The following is a 20,302-nucleotide window of genomic DNA, read 5'->3' as shown; positions in this document are numbered from 1 at the left end:
AATACAGAATCGGCCCCTGTGTCGTCCGCATTTTTTATTTTTTTTGCAGGCCCATTGACTTCAGTGGATCTGCCTTCCGCATTTTATGGACAAGTATAGGACATGTTCTATCATTTACAGAACTGACATACGGATGTGAAATGCACATAGATGACCTCCGTGTGACTTCTGCACCCTAATTTTTACCTGTATAGACCACCCATGAATAAATGCTTCAACCACTAAGCCTCTGTAGACCCACTGGATATTACATTATTGTTATTAGTAATAGTATTTTTAATGACCTGTAAGCCCCGTGTTCATCGGGGAAACAAAATATATGAACACCATTTTGGAAATTAAGTTAGTTAGCCTGAATGCAGAGCACCACATGCTGGCATGGGGCAATTGTGGCCTTCCATTGTAGTGTCTTGCTAACCTCTATTTTAATAACTTTTTCCAGTCCACCGCAACAGCAGGAGGAGCAACAGCGCAAGGAGGAAGAAACAGTGCAGCGTCGAGGGGACTTCACCAGGCAAGAGCACCAGCGTCGACAGCAGCTGAAGATTATGGAAGATCTGGATAAAGTCCTTCGGCAAAAGCCTATGACCGTTCGAGCTGTTAAAAAACAGCGCCCCAAGACAGTTTTCCATGACGACTCTGTAATTTCCCGAAGTCCCATGAGAGGACTGTTGGGTAAGATTGTGGCAACCGTGGAGGATGAGATTCCACAGCACTTTAATGTGAAGTCTTCTCATTAGAATTATTTTTTTTTTTAGGCTCCAAACTAAGTAAAGTCTATTCTCAGTCCACCATGTCCCTCTCTACTGTGGGAAATGACAATGGTGGAGGAACATTTAGAAAGTCACCTCGATCCCCAAGGTAAAGACTTAATCTCTCCTTAGAAATTGCATTATGGAGACACCATAACAATACCAGCTACTGTTCCAGCCAACATATATCGGTAACCATAAAATAGTTTAAATTTCGTAATGGTGCCCACAGGGTAATTACTTTAAATGCCAGACAAAGGATTATCCCTTCAAGGGCACTAGTCACAGTGCACCTATAATACAACACCTTTATTTCCTTAATGGTACGTATAGCTCCATACACCTGTATTGGGAAATTACATGAGAACAGCCGCTTAAAACTTAGCTTGTCCCTGCAAGACGTTGGGCATAAAAAAAAAATCTAAAAGATTTTTCAGTCCAGGAATTCTGGAATATGTTAATGATGGACAGTTTTTTAGGGGTTGGATAGACAGTTGTTTATATCTGAATATTGGCATCTAATAAATAATACTTCAATCCTAGGCCCTCACAATACAGTCCTTCAGAGGCCAAAGAATACTGCCATACAGTGTCAAAATATTTAAACACAGTGTCCAAATAATGCCACTATATAGAGCCTACATAACAACATATTTATTTTCCCCATGACAGATACTAATGGGATACTTTAATAAACTAATTCAGTTCCTAAGATATACCACTTTATAACACCTAAATAGGTAAAGAGATAAAGTCCCACATAATCTAGGGAAGCAAAGTTGTTGATGGTAAAGTTCCTCAGGGTCTAGGTTTGGGTTTTTCCCTAAGGGTAGGTTCACACAGGGTTTTGACAGGAAGTTATGAGGCAAATTTTCCTGCAGGTTTTTCAGCCAGAGCCAGAAGTGGATTAGAAAGCACTTGGAAATCTAAAGAAAGGATTTACCCTGGGTTCACACCTGAGCGTTTCTGAGACGCGGGTAAAACGCGCGTATTTGTCGCGCGTTTTTATGCACGTTTTTTGCAATAGTAAACGCGCGTTTGTGTGATTGACTGCAGTGTTGTCCAATGAGTCTATGGCCCAAACGCGCGACAAACTCCCCAAAAAAAGCTCAAGAACTTGTGTATGCGTCGGGCGTTTTACAGCACGTTCAAACGCGCTGTAAAACGCTCAAGTGTGAACCAGGGCCATAGGGAAGCATTGGTTTTCACGTGTTGAGCGTTTTACAGCGCGTTTGAACGCGCTGTAAAACGCTCAGGTGTGAACTTAGGGTAACACTTCTCCTTCCTGCTGGATCAACTTTTAGCTTCGGCTGAAAAACCTGGAGGAAAATCTGCCTCAAAACCTCATACAAAAAACTCTGTGTGAAACTATTCTAAAGGGTTTGGCCTTTGTAGGCTCTCTAGGGATCAGGGGCCTTGGGAAGTTTAAACCCTGTAGACTATAAGCACTGATACTTGTCAGAGAATTTCCTTAATATTAATAAATTTCCTTTCTTTTGGTCCTGTTCCTTTCAGAGCCGACTCCCCTTCTGGACTAGTGTCTCCCAACCGGTCTCTCTTCGCGCAGAATGGAGACAAGGACTGGGACACTGGTTCTACTGCATCATCTCCAGCCTCCATCCCAGAGTATACAGGTAATCTACTTCTTCACATGCTGTAATGCTCGTCATCCTGGCTTCTTCATGATTGATCATGGTTTATCCAGCTCTTCAAATACACAGTCAAGTCACATTATTCTGACCAGCAAATATTCAGAGTAACGACCGTATGCAGAACAGCTTGTAGGTAGGTGACTCTGTAAGGTCCCGGTAGGTTGTCACAGGTATCATGCATTCCACAGCTGCTGGGGGAGGATTAATAGAGCAAACATAACACTTCAGGTGGTCCCACAGATGCTCAATTGGGTTCAAGTCTCTGGAATTAGGGGGCCAGGGTAGCACTTGGAAGTCTTGGTTATGCTCTTTAAACCAATGTTGGATATTTCTAGGCATGTGGCATGTCTCATTGTCTTGCTGAAAGAGCTCATTGCCCCAGGGAAGACAATCGGCATGTATGAGTGTACGTGATCAGCAAGGATGGATTCGTGCCCAAATCGGTTGAGAGTGCCAGACCATAGCGCTGCCACCACCAGCTTGTGTTCTTCCTGCAATGGTTGCAGGGTGCTTATACTCTGATGTTTCTCATCTGACGTGCCAACGTCTGTCCATTCGATGAAGCAGAAAACATCAGAGAAGGCAAACCTTTGCCAATCAGTGGAGATCCAATTCTGGTACTGCTGCAAAAATTGAAGTATTTTCTGCCAATGCAACTTTGTTAGCAGAGGTGCAGTCACTACCCGTCTGTTTTAGACACACGTCTGGTAGCCCCCTGGTTCATTTTGGTGGCGACATGCTCTACTGTAGCGTGTTGGGCCATCCTTGTGTAACTTTGTAGCCAACAATCATCTCTCACATCAATGGCATGTGGTGCTCTGCAGTTTCCATGATGCTTATTCACAAAGGTGCCATTTGTCCTGTCATGTTACAGTTTCACCACCACAGTACGAGAACAGCGCATTTTCAGACAGCCATCCTTGGCCCGAAAGCCAATAATCATCCCTTTTTGCAACTCTGATAAATTGCCCCTTTTACATATGTTGACAACAACAAGGGATGTGTGTGCAGACAGCCGATCACACATCTTATATACCCACCAACCCAGCTCAAGGCAATAACTTAATGAGCTACATGCTGCAGATGTCGAAAGTGGTCATAATAATGTAACTAGACTGTGTAGAGTATTAACGTTATTCAGAAAATGTCCAGCTGTGATGGGAGGGAGGTATGGTCACATTTCTTACAAAGTATTTTCCTAAATTATTCTCTTTGCATTTCCAGGGCCCCGTCTGTACAAAGAACCTAGTGCAAAATCTAACAAATTTATCATCCACAATGCATTGTCCCACTGCTGCCTTGCAGGCAAAGTCAATGAACCGCAGAAGAACAAAGTGCTAGAGGTGAGTAGATACGGATTGTTCTGTACAGGTATACAGCTTTATTACATGGTCACCTGTTTAAGTAACCATTCGTTGTCTAGCACTAGGGTTTAGGGAACGTAAAGATGGGCAATATAGTCATCTGTGACTCAAGTTGCAAGATGTGTGGTCTACAGCTGTTCGTATAGTACAACGCTCAGCATACAGTGACAACTTCCTGGTAGGAGTTTGCACATTCCTAACAGCTGGCCTGGAAGGCCAGAAGGTTGGAGACCCAGTAACAAATAATTTTCCAGCAACCTCTTCTAGTCATCCCCGTTCACTGATGATTGGAATTTTTGGCCCTACGTGTTGTGCCCTAGATTTTCATCGACCTAATTTCCTGTCACTGGAGGAGGAGCAGATCTGTAATGTAATTAAAAATGCGTATGTGGCATTTGCTTTACCATATTTAGGGGATTAGTTATGGTTAGGCAATGCTATTTATGAAAGCATGGTTATTTAAGGTGTTATTGAAGAACCAAGTTGATTAAACTTTCCATAGATGGGGCATTCTGTGTACCAAAGAAGTGGTATCCAGAGTGGTGGCTTTATCAAGCGGTTTGGCCTCTTGAGTTCAGCTCTGCTATGTATAAGTGCTGCCAAGACATTACTTGAACATTTCCGATATCCTTTTCTTTTCCTAGGACATGGATAAGAGCCAAGCCAACCATTTTGTCATCCTGTTCCGTGATAGCAGTTGCCAGTTTAGAGCGGTTTATACCTTTTCGTCCGAGACTGATGAACTTACTCGTCTGGCAGGCTACGGTCCACGAACAATTAATTTGTCCATGGTTGAAGAAATCTACAAATACAGTTCGGACCGCAAACGATTTACTCAGATACCCAGCAAGACCATGTCCATGAGCGTCGATGCCTTTACCATCCACGGTCATCTCTGGCAGATCAAAAGGCCCACTACTCCCAAAAAAGCCAGTACACCCAAATAGATATCCATCTTGGAACTGTAATTTCAGTTGGGGGAAGCCTCTTTCCAGCTTCTGTTAAGTCATGTCCTTTTGCTTCTGATGTTTTTTTTTTTATTTATTTTTTTATTTGACCCCACTTGTTTGTCATTAGTATCTCTGGGAAAACTGCTGAGGGAACTAGAGTCCACACTGTAGGCCAGGTAGGTGGCTAGGCATAAAGACTTCTTTACATGTTGGTTGTAACAGGCTACGATCTAAACTGATGACCATTGCAAACGACTGGTATTGTATGACGTTTATGAATGTAGGCCCTGTAGCTTCCACCTTTCCACGCAAGATAGTTTTTTTTTTTTTTTTTTTTTAACTCTGATGTGCCAAGCTGGTGCCTTCCATGAACTTGGTGCCACATATCAGTCCACACCAGTTTTTCCATCTGTGCCTTCTACAGTACAAAATTACAGATCTATCTGCTCTTTAAGATGGCTTTTTTTTTTTTGCATTCTTACTTTATATCTTTTGTTTGCGTGCTACCTTCTGAGTTGACTTGTGGTGACCTACTTTCTGCTGAAGGTAGCTAGGTGTCTGCATGGCTACTTTAACCACTAGTTTTTCTTTACAATGGTTTACTGCCCATAACTTATTCAGCGCCTTCTTTCACTGCCTATTCACCATGTGAAGTGCAGCCATGGACTATTCCATGCCTTGCCTCTAGCAACTGCCCATCATCTGATATATGCTTCCACTGGTAGCTTACAGTTCAGTGTTGTGCCGCATGTCCAGTGCTATGTATCAGCTTAATGAACTGCCCTTGTCTTGTATCTGCTTACATCATGCTTTAAAATATTTCCTCCAACTTTTGGAGAGCTTCATGTAGGAAGTTTTTTTTTCTTTCTTTAATATATAAGTGTAAGCTGGTGAGCCTGTTTTTTCCAGTAATTTTTTTTTGTCTTTGTTTTACTAAATCCTAAGTTACAGGGGCTGGATCCTAGTAGCCTAGATGCCCCTGACTTTGACAAAAACAGTGAAGAAAGAAATGTTGGTGTTGTATACGTTCTAGCCACTACGTGGAGAATGAACTCTTTTCTTCGGTCTCTAAAATGTAGATAATATTTGTATATTCTAAAGATCCAGGCTGAAACCTGGACAGACGCTGTTTATATGTATTGAATTGTGGTGGGAATTAATTATGGGCTGCACATGTTCTGACCCTTTACGTAAATTCACTTCTTTCCCATAACCTTCCTGGTCTGTATCCACTTGGGAAATGGTCACGGGGCCAGATGCTTGACACAGGCTCTGTAGATCTACCCTAATAAGCATAGGGGCTGTGACTGCTTTTGTTTGGGATTCTATTCTGGACTAGATCTGCAAGCCTGGTGCATGTACATAGTGAGCCATCTCTAGTGAATTGGCTAATAAAACATACCTTTCTCGCATAAGCTATAGCTACTGAAGCAGTGGTAGATACTGTCTTGCATCCTACCACACTTAGAAAATGTCAGCCCCAAGCAACTTGCTTTTTCACTTTAATATTTCCCACTCATAAGTCCTTATGATCAGCACAAAGAAAGATGGTATAAAATTGCAGGGAGAAAGACCATGCTCTGCAGAAGCACACTTTATAATACAGGTGGTGGGCTCTGTAGAACATAAACTCTATGGAGCCAGGTTTTATAATCTGCTACTTGGAAAGCTCCCTATACATTATTGCTTAGGCATATACAGTAGCTGTAGGGTTGGTGTACTGAAGGGAGTAGAGAAATGTTAGAATTTTTTGGTCCCCTAAAGGAAGGGGACTATCTACCACATTCATTCCCACATTCTCATTGTAAGAAAAGGTCAGGTACTGAGTCCTGCCCCTGAGGATTAAGGTCACACCCCCACAGAACTCATCATACACTATTTATAAACATACTACAGATAACATGGATGAATTGTAGGCGGCAATGTCTCAGCGAGTCTGGACTCCATATCTGATGACAAGCTGCCCCGCCACATGTATTTATAATATACATACAGATTTACTATAAATATCTATATTAAATGATTTTGCAATTATTTGTATATAAAAAAACAAATCAAGGAGAATGAAAAGATTGGCGTTTGTCTTTATTTTGGTGCTTCTGAATTGGTGGTGGGGGGAGGGGGAGAAATCAGTCATCGGCGAGACCAGAGAAGACCGAGGAAGGGATCGATTTCTGCTCCAGCTGCACCTCTGTGAGTTAAAGGAAAAACAAATGGAACAAAATGTATTAATCTACTGCGACAGATGCAGCAAAGGCAGGGTGCATAGAGTTAGTAGTGCAACTGTAATTAACAAATAGAGATTGCTTCTAATAACCTACACTACAGCTTTTAAAGAGGTTATCCAGGAAATGACACCCCCACCGCACCAGACCTCTGCGCTCACCGAAGCTCTGGTGAGTGATGCAGACTCCCAGCAGTTTTCCAAGCACAACGCTGTACATCATATAGTGGCAGTTATTGGTATTGCAGCTCAGCTCCATTGACTTGAATGGGGCTGAGCTGCAACTAGGTCATGTGACTGGTGTACAGTGATGTCACTGGCCTCTTCTAACAGCTGAGGCACCCCCGCAGATCTGATACTGATGACCTATCCTGAGGATAAGTCATAAATCTCTTTTTCTGGATAACCCCTTTAAGGGCGACAGGAAAAGTAGTGCTGCTGTTACGTCACAATGATGGACACCACAACAGGAATTATTAGAGTACATTCACAGGTATGCTGTGGTACAGACATTGCAGATTTCACAGCACTGTACAGTACCAGCAAAGTGGATGAAGTTAAGAAAAGTCACCCAATGGACAGGGTGAAATCCACAGCCATTTCAGGCAGTTTTTGGTTCAGATCCGTAGTGGACTTTTCCCGCTGTATTTTGTGCCCCGCGGATGTAACCTTAAAGGGGTTCTGCACTGTGTTTTAACTGATGATCTATGCTCTTGATAGACCCCCGCCGATCAGATGCTGATGGTCTAACACCCAGGACCCCCACCGATCAGCTGTTTGAGAAGGCAGCGGCGCTCCAGCAGCACAGCGGCCTTCTCCCTGTTTACCGCTGGCCCAGTGACATCACGACTAGTACCACTGGCCTGGGCGCGGCTGAGCTCTGTTCACTTGAATGAAGCTTAGCCGCACCCACGCTAGTTGTGACGCCACTGGGCCTGCGGTAAACAGTGAGAAGGCCACACCGCTGCCTTCTCAAACAGCTGATCGGCGGGGGTCCCGGGTGTCGGACCCCTGCCGATCAGATGCTGATGATTTATCCAAAGTGCAGAACCCCTTTAAGTCTTTTGGCTTCTCGTGATTTCCATAGTGTGCCAAATTCAGTATGGTGTTTGAAATGAAAAACATGACACAGATGGGAGAACGAGTCTAAGATAATTCTGTGAAGTCCAACCACGGTCCAGAGGCCCTATCTATTTTCTGTAAAAGCTCTCTCTAACAAACTTGGCACAAGAATAGTGTCACAGACTACGCTACTTTTGCTGACAAAAATACTGGAATCTGCCCAGGTCACTAGCAATCTAAGAGCCCATTCACACTTGCATAATACAGATCTGTATTAATTTTTTTCCCCATTGACAAATGTTGCCAATACATTTAGCTGTATTTTTTTTACATCACACCTTGGGGACCATACATAGTGCTCTACTATATAAAGGGCTTCTGTCACCCCACTAAACAGTTTTTTTTTTGTTTACTTTATAATCCCTATACTGCGATTTATGCCTACATAATTAATCATCATTTTGGTCTAGTAGATTTTGTTTAAAACGTGCTTTTAAAATATGCAAACTACCTTGCTACCAGCAAGTAGGGCGGCTACTTGCTGGTAGCTGCCGCATCCTCCAATCCTAAAGATGACGCCTCCGCATGTTGATTGACAGGGCCAGGGAACGGGATCGTCCTCTGCTGGCCCTGTCTGCTATCAAGATCTCGCGCCTGCGCCGTAACAGTATTCAGTCGGCGCACTGAGAGGCGGCCGCTCCATCCTCAATGCGCCGATGACGGCGCATTGATGATGGAGCGAGCGGCCGCCTCTCAGTGCGCCTGCGCCGATTAAAGACAGGTACGGCGCAGGCGCGAGATTTTGAACGCAAACCGGGCCAGCAGAGAACGATCCCGTTCCCTGTCAATCAACATCCGGAGGGGGCGTCTTTAGGATCCGGCTGCTACCAGCAAGTAGCCGCCCTACTTGCTGGTAGCAAGGTAATTTGCATATTTTAAAAGCACGTTTTAAACAAAATCTATTGGACCAAAATGATTAATTAGATTATGTATGCATAAATCGCAGTAAAGGGATTATAAGTAAACAAACAAAAAAAAAACGGTTTAGTGGGGTGACAGAAGCCCTTTAAGTTATACTTTGTACAGAAACCCTTTCATTTGAAGGTGCTTATTAAAAGGGGCATCTATCAGTAGATTTGTACTGAGAAAAATGTGTCTGCATTGCTGAGAAAAATGAAGTTTTAATACATGCAAATGAGAAAGCCAGGCGTGATCACTTTCACACTGCCTGGCCCTGTCAAAATGCACACACTGCGGCAGTTGCAGAGCCTCTAGGTATAAAGGTAACGCCTCCGTGGCTTCTAAAGGTTCATTTGCCTATATTAAAAAGGAGATTTTTGTATAACTTACCAGTAAAATCTTTCTCACTCTTCATTGGGGGACAGAGGAACCGTGAGTATAGCTATGTCCTCCAGGAGGCATTGACACTAGTAAAAGCTGTTAGCTCCTCCCCTGGCAGCTATACCCCCTCCAGCCTAGAGAGAGAGCTTCAGTTTGTGAGAAGCAGTAGGAGAAGCAAGCCAACCAATGAGAAAACACGTGGAAAACCAACCATGTCAAAGGACCCAATGGGGTTCAAACCAGCAACAGCTACAACTGTGGCCGGACAACAAAACTGGGTGGGTGCTGTGTCCCCCAATGAAGAGCAAGAAAGAGATTTTACTGGTAAGTTTTATACAAAAATCTCCTTTTCTCGCCCATATTCATTGGGGGACACGGGAACCATGGGACGTTCAAGAGCAGTCCACGGCGAGGGAAAAACCACAGACCCATGGAAGCAAGTGTCCCTGCTGGTAGCTAAGAAACTGCTGCCTGCAAGACCTTGTGGGCTAAGCAGCGGCCGCCGATGCATAAGAATGCACCTGGAAAAACTTTGGGAATGTGTGTAAGGAGGACTGGTAGCCGCGTTACACAACTGGGCAGTTGAGACGCGATGCCTCAGAAGCGTCCACCGCTCAGTGGAACAAGCCGTGACAGAGCCCAAGAAGCGTTCACCGCTCAGTGGAGTGAGCTGTGACTCCTAAGGGTGGAACCCTGCTCCGGGCGCGGTATGCGTCAGCACTTGCAGACCGAATCCAACATGCAATCGCCCTTTGGAGGCCGCAAACCCCTAGCGAGGACCCTCTGGAGCGAAATGGGGGTCCGTACACAGAGGGACTGGAGGCTGCTAACAAGGAGTAGAACTCTGACAACATCCAATAATGTAACTCCCTTCCGTAGGGTGCGAAGGAAAGGGACAGGGAAGGAAGGACAATTAAGTCATTGATATGAAAGTCAGAGACCACCTTCGGGAGAAGAAGGAATGGGCTGGAGAACTACCGTATCCCTGTGAAGAACCAGGAAGGGGATCTTGCAATAGAGCACCCCCAACTAAGACACCCGCCTGATGGATGTGATAGCCACAAGGAAAAACTACCTTCCAGGACAGGAGCCGGAGTAAGAACTCCTGCAAGGGCTCAAGTAGAGAAGACTAGAAGGCTGAGAGAACTACATACAGATCCCAAGGCTGTAAGGACGGTACAGAGGAACCGTATGAGCCGCTCCCTGAAGGAAGGTTCCCTGGGCCACCAGGGAACCCAGAGTATGCTGGAAGCTGCCCCAGGACAGAAGCACCAACAAATGACCCATCAAGGAACTAAGGGCTAAACCAAGGTCCAACCCTGAATATAGAAGGATAGGGCCTTGGGAAGAGAAGGTAAGACCGGACCCCGTAAAAGAAGAAGGTCGTCTCTGAGTCTCCAGGAAGGAGAACGAGGTCAGCATACCACGCGCTACGGGGTCCACTCGGAGCGACTAGGATTTGTCGGAATGTCCTCCATCTGGATCCTCCGTAGAACCCTGGGAAGGAGGAGAAGAAACACGTAAGGAGGGAGAACTCCCACCAAGAAAAATCAGGGCGTCCCGTCGCACGCTTCCGGAACTCTGGCGAGAAAGGTGGGAAGCTTTCATGTAGATATCGTTAGCACACCCGGACCAATGGAAGAGTCCCTGTAGAAGGAGGAATGTGGAGGGCGCCACAGCCCACCAGTCTGGACCGGATCGAGCCTGGAAAGGAAGTCCACCAAACTAATACCCTGTACAAATGCAGATGAGGGAAGGTAGCAACGTAGGAACTACCAAGGCATGCGGGACAGCTATGAACCCTGAGCCAGAGGGGGAAAAGACAGGAGAAGACTAGGCTAGGTTTGGGCCCATTCCCAGTCTGAGACCGGTGCTATACAGAAGTAGCCAAGGACTAAGTGGCTGTGCAAAAACACCACCTGAGGAGGAAGCCAAGCAAGGGGAGTCACACTGTATTGCTAGCCCCATACCCCAGCAGAGGAGGGGGTCCCCGTAGAGGCCACCGAATTCAGTGTTAAAAGAGTCCACCGCCTGACGAAAGAGCTGTGCAGTAAGAACCAAGCATGTAGTGGTAAGCAACACCGCTCCCACAGTAGTAGCCAGTGCTTGCAAAGTCAGCGCAAAACTGAGGGGGAGGCCTGAGACTATCCGTAGAAGCCACGTACCATACTGCCCCAGTGAAGTAGAGCTAACCTCAAAACTCTACCTGGAAGGGCGCTGAACAGGTGCAACTGCCAATCTAGCTCCAGGGTACCTGAGGGGGATGTCCCACTGGAGTGACCACGAACTCAAGCATTAACGAAAGCTGCACCTGTGGAGTAGAACAAGCTGTAGGAGCTAAACCTGAGTGCCAGCATAACCACTTTCCCAGAGAAGGGGGAGTGGAGGATAGAGAATACAGAGTCAGTCAAACACTCGACTCGCTGGAACGTACTCACCATATATGTGCAATGGAGTACACGCTACGTATTGATGCAGACAATATCATGACCAACGAACAATGTAGGGCCATGGAGATGGGGGTACTCTAGGACACAAGTGATGCTAGGAACCCCCTGAGAAGACAAAAGATGTTATAACCATGCACGAAACCAGCGCCAAAGGAAGGAACAGCCACCGTGTCCACTGGTGGCACCCATATAGCACTAGGGTAAGAGTGCCGGGCACCTGCGAGTACCGACTGTTGCCACGCCCCCAGGAAATAAGCGAAGGCACCTAGAGCAGTGGTGCCGCATAATTGCAGCATCCGAAGAGGTTTAGTTATTCCCCGCTAGTGGAGCACTAGCGGAAGGGGGAAATGCGACAGAAAGCATGGTGATGTGCAACACCCCGTCTATGGAAGGATAGTGCGACAGTCGGAACCGTATGTAATGGTAGTGCAATAAGCTACCTAAGGAAGGTGGATGCATACGGCAAGTACTAGGGAGAATACTTCACCTATGAAGGGGGGCGAATGCCCACGGCAAAAACTAGTGCACATAGAGAGTCCTGTACCCCGTGGGAGTGCAATTGTTGCACCTAAGTAAGGGGGTAATGCATACAGCACACAATGTACCAGTGATAATGTCATTGCACCATGAATGGATATGCATAGCAGGTCCCGAAACTCATGGCATTGTACTGAGTCCACCTATGGCAGGGGATAATGTATAAGGCAGGTACTTATCCTGAAGTAGTGCAATTACTCCACCTAAGGAAGGGTTAATGCATACCAAGTACTACAGGCCACCTTAGACGCAATCTTAAGAGATTGCGTCTGAATCAGTGATTCTCCCCCGCCCCTCCAGACGGACCCTCCCCAGTGAGGGAGGGTGTGTCTGAGCGTGACCCAGGGAGGAAGGGTGGGGTTGCGAGGAAGATGTACTGTGTTCCGCTCGCGCATAGGTGTACTCCTCAGAATCTCGCCCCTGGCAGGAGTGGACTGCGCAGGCGGGGACTCATCAACCAAACTACCCAGGGGGTGGGATGGGAACTTTAAGAGGTCCGTCTACTGAATTGCGCAGGCGGTGCAGTATCAATTAAGTGACTCCGGATGTGGAAGCATAGGTGGATAATTATCCCCCAAACGACCCGGGAGGGTGGATTAGGAATGTCAGAGGGCCTTAACTGAATGGCGCCGGCGAAGAATCATCAACCAAACGACCCCAGAAGGTGGACTTGGAGTTCCAGTGGACTCCTGCTAAATTGCGCAGGTGGGAAATTATCAACCAAACCACCCAGGATGCGGAGGTGAGAATCATCAACGGCCCCAGAGGACGGATTTGAATCCTTCAGAGGTCCATCACTAATTGCGCAGGTGGAATTATCAACTAAACGACGTCGGGGAATCAGCTGTCCTCCACGGGAGTTACAGAGGAGAATTATCAACCAAACGGCTCGGAGGGCGGATTGGGAACTATGAGAGGTGCTCCTTATCCGAGCTAGGACTCGGGCCCAGTGTGGTACTGCACAGACAGGGCGGTCTTGCAGTAATGAGGGGCGGGGAGGGGGCCGTATGGACGCACATCCCTTCTGTTTTTTTTTTTTTTTTTTTTTTTTTTTTTAACAAGATGACAGCCTCAAGCACAAGAGGCAGGAAAGGGTTAAACTCCTGCACAAGGAACATTGCACTGGTGCCACGCCCCCTTAGAACTCTATCCCTCCCCAGATATGCTGGTGGCCAGGAAGGGTTAAGGTCATATTTATGACCAGGGGCGGAGCTAGCAGGTCTCTGGGGGAGGACGGACACCGGCGCGTCCGTGCAAAAAAACATGGCGGCCAGAACACCATGCGGTGCACGGCCGAGTCGATTCTGGTGCCGTTTCACCCCTTCCGGAGAAGCGCGCTCGGCGTCCGCTCTGGATCTCTGGTCAGTAAGTGCCGTCCAGCCCAATAGTTAGCAATCTCTGCTAGCAAGCGTCCCCTCTGCACTGAGTGCACAACAAGATCTGGCCGTGCACTCGGCCGCCATAGAAAAAACGGCTGCCAGGCGGTTATACTGACATTAACCTCCTATGTGCCGCCCGGCGACCCAGGAGGGACATACTCACCTAAGTCCCGTGTACTCACCTCTCTTCATCCTCTTTACGTCCCTGTCGCCATTTTCACCCTTCCTCTGGTCCAGCAGGGTCACCCCTTCAGCCACTGGCACCGTAGTGGCAGGAAGCTGGAGTTAAGGGACTTCGACGGGTGACCCCTTGGCTGGCGGGATGCAGGGAGCGAGGCTGCCCATGTCCATCTTGTCTTCTGTGGGGGAGGCAGCAGTGCGGGTGACCGTCACTGGCGCAACTCGACCCCGGGAGAACAGGGAGGCGAGGCGTCCCTGTTTGCCCATCTGAAAAAGAAGGAAGGGAGGTCTTGCCTCCTATTGACACTAGAAAAACTGAAGCTCTCTCTCCAGGCTGGAGGGGGTATAGCTGCCGGGGGAGGAGCTAACAGCTTTTACTAGTGTCAACGCCACTAGAGGACATAGCTATACCCACTGTCTCTGTGTCCCCCAATGAATATGGGCGAGAAACTTCATTTTTCTCAGCAATGCGGGCACATATGGACATGGGACCAACACAGATGTCTTCAGCTGCCAAGCGCACATGTAACAGGTCAGCCGGTGTCATAGGTACAAATCTGCTGACAGATGCCCTTTAACACTGGAATCTGTAAATGTGCAAATAACCTGACCTCATAACAGGTACTCTGTCCTTCAAAGGAAGCAAATTCTCTAAACCATGATGCTAGATCACAGGCTCATGCAAGTGTTTTTTGTTTTTGTTTTTGTCCGCATCTGATCCGCATTTTTTTTAAAATACTGATGACGTATCCTCAGGATAGGACATAAATATCAGATCAGTCCTACTTCCGCCACCCCCAAAATACTGCTTAAAGAAGGTGCCGTGTTCGGGAAAGCACAGCAGCATCTTCCTATTGTAATGACGTCACGTTCATTGGTCATAGACCTTAAAGGGGTTGTCTGGGTTCAGAGCTGAACCCGGACATCCCTCCATTTTCACCCTGGCAGCCCCCCTGACAGGAGCATCGGAGCAGTTCATGCTCCGATGCTCTCCTTTGCCCTGCGCTAAATTGCAGAGGGCAAAGGCATTTTTAGGAGTTCCGGTGACGTACCGGGGCTCTCCATGGGGCTGACAGGAACCCCGGTGAAGTCACCGGCACTGATGGGCGGGATTTAGCTCTGCCCTAGCCAGTAAAACGGCTAGGGCAGAGCTAAAGCCCGCCCCTCAGAGCCGGTGACGTCACCGAACACACTGCCGGGCCGAAGTTACTGCCCGGCAGTGTGTTATTGAAAACAAAAGAGCCCGTGCCCTGTGCGGTTTAGCGCAGTGCACGGGAGCGCATCGGAGCATGAGATGCTCCGATGCTAGGCTCAGGGGGGGCTGCCGGGGTAAAAATAAGGGTATGTCCGGGTTCAGCTCTGAACCCGGACAACCCCTTTAAGTGCAGCTCAGTCCCATTATACAATGTGAGCGCTGCGGGCCTCTCAAAAAGAGGGGTTTGATGCAGGTACTGGGAGTCCAATGCCAACTGATCAGATATTGATGTAGATAGGTCATCAATACTGGACTCCTGAAAAAAAAACTTTAACAGGTAAAAGGACTGCAAGGCTCAACTCATAAAAGCTGCCAGCTGTACTTTAGATATGGAGGAATGTACTACTCTTTCCATCTTCCACTCATTAATCCACATAACAATCTTGCCCTTCCAACTAATCACTTACCATCAGGCTCCATATCCTCTTCCGAATCCTCATCTCCTATGTTGATCTCGTCTGGATTATTCTGAAGCGTCAGCTCTGCTAACTCTGTGCGGGAGGCGTCAGACCTGCACATTAAGTTAAAACAAGTCGTTAAATTGCGGCAAGGTGAATCATTGCTGCCTGTGAAGGTGGATACAGCATCTCAGCATTACAAACCTGACAAAGAGGATCTTCTCCTTCATCTGAGGTTTGTCCTTCTCTGCCTCAGCTGCCACCACGGCTGCTCTCTTCTCCAGAGCTTGCATCTCGTCGACTTCTAAAAAGACACGACAAGGTTAGCGATTCCCAGCATGCAATGTGCTGTTCTGTGATCAATCACATGTATTCACGTCGCCATTTCCCTTCAGCTTACAGTCTCACAGACAGGCTGAGGGCAAGAAAAACTGCAGATGCATCCTCCTCCTCCCCGTTTTACACTAGAAGGATCTTTTGGGAGGCTGAGGAGGCTTGTGAACATTGACAGAGATCCTTCAGAAGAGCAGATACAGACTGCTGAAAAGTGAGAAAGATGCTGCCCTCCCATAGTAAGATATCACTAAATTTCATATATTCATGTATATTACAGATATATGTAATATTCTGACAATAGGTACGCTTTACAATCCTAAAATCTCGTGTGCCTCTGGGTCACTAGTAAGGTCTAGTAACAGTAGGGATGGAACCAATGGCCCTAAAGCAATCTTCCCCATCAGCATGCATGCCCGTTTCAATGGGAAGAGAGAAATAAGCTGCAGTCAGACACCTCTGGCAGTAACTTATCAATCGCAGGGAGAAAGATATCATCAACATGTCTGATCCCTCTTTGGACATCTGCCATCACGAGATAGCGGAGAGCTCCGCCACACATATAGTGGGTTCAGAAAACATATCTAGTGTAATACCATTGCAATGCATTGCAGATTCACTATGTTCTTATATAGCCCTGCCACCTGGAGGGCTCCATATGAACTACAGCTTTAAAAGCCTTGGTTTCATCAGAGGGCTTTTCTATAGAAGCAACAGCTTCCTTGATCTCCACCCAGGGAAGCTGTTGAAGCCTCAGGAGAAAAAGTTGCTTCAGATGCTATGGGCACAACTGACCACAGCATCTAAAGGGTAAAATGTCCGAGACTGGCGCAATCACCAATCACAGACCTTAGCCCCAGGAGTCTGCAGTTTAAACCCCGGCGGCTATTTTTAAAGAAAGGATTTTAGCCGTAAATGTACAGCGGAGATTCAGAAAGGCTTAAAAATATTTAAATCCTTAGACCATTCACTGCCTCCTCACACCCTCCACTAGGTATAACACAACTTATCAATTTTGCTTAGTGACTTCCTTTAAATTCCTTGTTACTTGTGCCTCCCAAGTGCACCCTACACACCATGTATCTCAACCATACTACCTCTACAGACATGTTAAACACATAGTAGACCTACCTTTGCTTTCCTCGTTAGCGCCTACTCCTTCGGCCCTCAACCTTTGAGATACAAGGAACGTCCCCTGTGTGTTGTACTTGGCTTGTACGCTACGCTTGACCCGCAGCATCTCACGCAGTGTGTCCTCATTACCATGCCGCACCTCAAAATCTCTCCAGGTCTGCCAAAACCCTGAGGTCAACTGCAATAGGGGGATTTATGTTAGCACCACATCAAGGTATCAAAATGATAATTCCTTGTATGAGCAATAACAGTCTTCAAGAACTCACCCGGGGATCGCACATTTGAGAGCAGTAGGAATACACAGCTCGGCCACGGTCAATTTCTCCTAATTTACACTCCATGTCAGCAAATCGTAGACACATCTCCCGGGCATGGTCATCATGCAAAATCTAAATAGAAAAATCACAGTCAGTACAGATACATCCTCCGTGCACTGCTGTAAGGGACTTTATGTCCATGGAGATATTCTCCCCTAGAAGTAACGCTGAGAAGGCCTCCATCAGTCTGATGACGAATGTCACAACTTTTTTTTTTTGTGTGATGTTCCATCCAAAGCTCCTGTATGTCTCCAAATTATATCAGAGGTGTACAGAAGAACAGTAGAGGCCCATGCACCTTTAAGGGAACTGATGGTTTTCAAACCTTGACACTGACCTAAGGAGGTCCATCAATATTAAATGAGATCCCTATCTTAACAAATGATTTTGTGAATTTTGCTAAGATATGCCATGTTATGATCAGAAGAGGTCCAACCTATGGGACCACCATCGATCCTGAGAACGAAGGGGTTACAATGCTGGTTTAGAGCAGCATCCTCTTCTGAGCTTTCCCTGCACTTCGGCACCCTGGTTAATAGGAAACCAGGGCGCCCGCATTGGCCTGAATGGGACCAGCAAGTTAAGTGGCCGTGGTGCCATTGTGTTCAGTGTTGCTATATTCGCTATCAAGGAGATTTCTAAATGGTTAATATTTCATATTTATTTGGGTTTTCAGTATAAGGCCACAGCCCTGGGAGCTTAAGCAGTATAGTCAGAAATACTGTACCTCAATGGCCCGCTCATAAATGCTGCGGGTGTGTGTAACGCCATAGATTTCAGCCGCTCTCTTAATGTAAATGTTAAACATCTCGTACTGCTCTCCTGGTTCCACTGCCTGAGTCGCTCGCTCATACAGAGCCATGGCGTGGCGGGCCAGACCGTGCTCTTCTTCCAGTTTTGCATACAGCAGGAATATATCTATCAGGAGAAGAATGAGATGACGGTAAGTGACTAAACTAAAGACTGTGCTCTGTCCCTTCTCATAGAATACTATTCTGTCATACAAACTTTTTGCAAACTTTCGAGGACAACCATCCAAGGCTTGTTCAAAGAGGTCCCGAGCTCTCTCCAGCTTCTTCCCTCCATACCGAGCAATGAACTTAGACAGGTAAGTGCTCCAGATGTCATAGACATTAGGCCAGCGGAAAAGGGCGATACCACGTTCATAGGCCTGGTAAGAGAGGCACCATGGTTAACAGTACCGTCAGAGGGGAACATGTACAAATATAATGGTGCCAACACCGGCCTCTCACCTTAAAACTTTCTTCAAAATAGTTGTGTTCCTCCAAGAAGAAAGCGTAGTTGATGATGATCTGTGGCGTGGCTATGCGGAGGTCGATAATGCGATCGTATACCGCCTTTGTGGACTGTGGGTGGAGAAAATCAGCAAAGCGGGAGAACAAGGAATACAATGTTAGGTCTAGATACCTGCATAGATTTCATTGAGCACTTACTCATGTATCTGAATGTGTTGGTGAAAAATTTAGGGTTTAACCTTTTCCTGTTTTCTTTTCATAGAACCCCCTAATACAATTGAGAAGCCTGTATCCACGTGTTGGGGAAACTCAGTTTTTGAAGCTAGGGAGGGTCGTCCCCATTCCCACCTGCCATTGGCTGCTTCCCCCCCCCCCGACACCGGATGTTTTCATCCGTGCACGGGGAGAAGCAGCAGCGGTGTGGGGACCAGGAGCTGCACGGGGAGCCAAGTATAATCATTGTGAGGGGCCTGGGCATATAATGGCATCTGAGAATATTGATTTAGTGGCTGCTACTGAGACATGGTTCAATGGGAATAATGACTGGGATATAACAATACCAGGGTTCTCTCTATATAGGAAAGACAGAGAAGGCAAGAAAGGGGGAGGGGTGGCCCTGTATGTGAAAGATAGCATAAAATCTAATCTAATACAAGTTAGCGAGACCAATTTAGAGTCAGTTTGGGTTACGTTGCAGCTTGATGATCATAAGGTAAATTGTGTAGGTGTGATATATAGACCACCTAGCCAAGTCAAATAATTAGATGATCTACTAGTTGAGGAAATGGCTAAAATGACATTGAAAGGGGAAGTTATCATTATGGGAGACTTGAATCTTCCTGATGTAACCTGGAAAACAAAAATAGCTAGTTCTGCCAGGAGTACAGATATTCTAAATTCCCTACTGGGAATATCTCTACAGCAAGTAGTTGAGGAGCCAACCCGGAAGAAGGCCATTTTAGATTTAGTATTCACAAATGGGAATTTAGTATCTGATATTACTGTAGGGGAAAGCTGTGGATCTAGTGATCACCAGTCAATGTGGTTTACTATAAGTACAGTGACTGAGTCACACCACACAAAAACAAAAGTTTTAGAATTTAGAAAAACTGACTTTTCTAAAATTAGATTAGTGGTATACGAGTCCCTATCAGACTGGAACAGTTTCATTGGAGTCCAGGACAAATGGGACTACTTAAAAGTGGCACTATTGAAGGCAACAGATAATTGCATTAGGCTTGTCAGAAAAAGCAAGAGGTACTCAGCAGAAGTGGCCAAAATCATTAAAAACAAAAAGATAGCATTTAGTAATTATAAAAAAAAAATGACAGGGACATTTAAAATGTTTGGCAGAGAGAGGCCAAGCAATTTATAAGAGCTTTTAAAGCACAGGCAGAAGAGAAATTAGCTCAGTCAAGGCGATAAGACATTCTTAAGATACATAAATTGAAAAAGGAAACAAAAACAAGGAATTACCAAAATTAAAAACAAAAGAAGGAAGGTATATGGAAGAAGATAAAGAACTAGCTGACTGCCTCAATGAATACTTCTGTTCAGTTTTTACAAATGAAAATGAAGGAAAAGGACCTCAGTTAGGAAGGAAGACTAATGAATCTTTTGATGCATGTGTCTTTACAGAGGAAGAGGTTCTAAGTCAGCTGTCTAAAATGAATACAAATAAGTCACAGGGGACTGATGGGATACACCCAAAGCTATTA

General features: G+C 46.2%; 2 protein-coding genes across 2 annotated transcripts in view; one reads left to right on the top strand and one right to left on the bottom strand.

Annotated features, from left to right (window-relative positions):
* The window catches only part of CAMSAP3 (calmodulin regulated spectrin associated protein family member 3), a 75,650-nt gene extending 69,019 nt beyond the window's left edge, over nucleotides 1–6,631 (top strand). Inside the window, exons 13-17 of the mRNA XM_044279055.1 lie at nucleotides 443–675; nucleotides 759–861; nucleotides 2,268–2,386; nucleotides 3,629–3,747; nucleotides 4,413–6,631. Of these exons, the coding sequence (XP_044134990.1) occupies nucleotides 443–675; nucleotides 759–861; nucleotides 2,268–2,386; nucleotides 3,629–3,747; nucleotides 4,413–4,715 (877 nt within the window). The 3' untranslated portion in view covers nucleotides 4,716–6,631. The remainder of the gene's footprint in view (nucleotides 1–442; nucleotides 676–758; nucleotides 862–2,267; nucleotides 2,387–3,628; nucleotides 3,748–4,412) is intronic.
* A 146-nt stretch (nucleotides 6,632–6,777) lies between these two features.
* XAB2 (XPA binding protein 2) overlaps nucleotides 6,778–20,302 on the bottom strand; it is a 34,562-nt gene continuing 21,037 nt past the window's right edge. Inside the window, exons 12-19 of the mRNA XM_044279056.1 lie at nucleotides 18,582–18,695; nucleotides 18,337–18,499; nucleotides 18,056–18,246; nucleotides 17,278–17,400; nucleotides 17,009–17,189; nucleotides 15,749–15,848; nucleotides 15,554–15,657; nucleotides 6,778–6,909 (exon numbers count right to left, since the gene is read on the bottom strand). Coding sequence (XP_044134991.1) covers nucleotides 6,848–6,909; nucleotides 15,554–15,657; nucleotides 15,749–15,848; nucleotides 17,009–17,189; nucleotides 17,278–17,400; nucleotides 18,056–18,246; nucleotides 18,337–18,499; nucleotides 18,582–18,695 — 1,038 coding nt within the window. The 3' untranslated portion in view covers nucleotides 6,778–6,847. The remainder of the gene's footprint in view (nucleotides 6,910–15,553; nucleotides 15,658–15,748; nucleotides 15,849–17,008; nucleotides 17,190–17,277; nucleotides 17,401–18,055; nucleotides 18,247–18,336; nucleotides 18,500–18,581; nucleotides 18,696–20,302) is intronic.

This window comes from Bufo gargarizans, chromosome 2, assembly GCF_014858855.1.
Source record: "Bufo gargarizans isolate SCDJY-AF-19 chromosome 2, ASM1485885v1, whole genome shotgun sequence".
Classification (NCBI taxonomy): domain Eukaryota; kingdom Metazoa; phylum Chordata; class Amphibia; order Anura; family Bufonidae; genus Bufo; species Bufo gargarizans.
The sequence above is the reverse complement of the archived record's forward strand: the minus strand, read 5'-3'. Positions and strand labels throughout refer to the sequence as shown.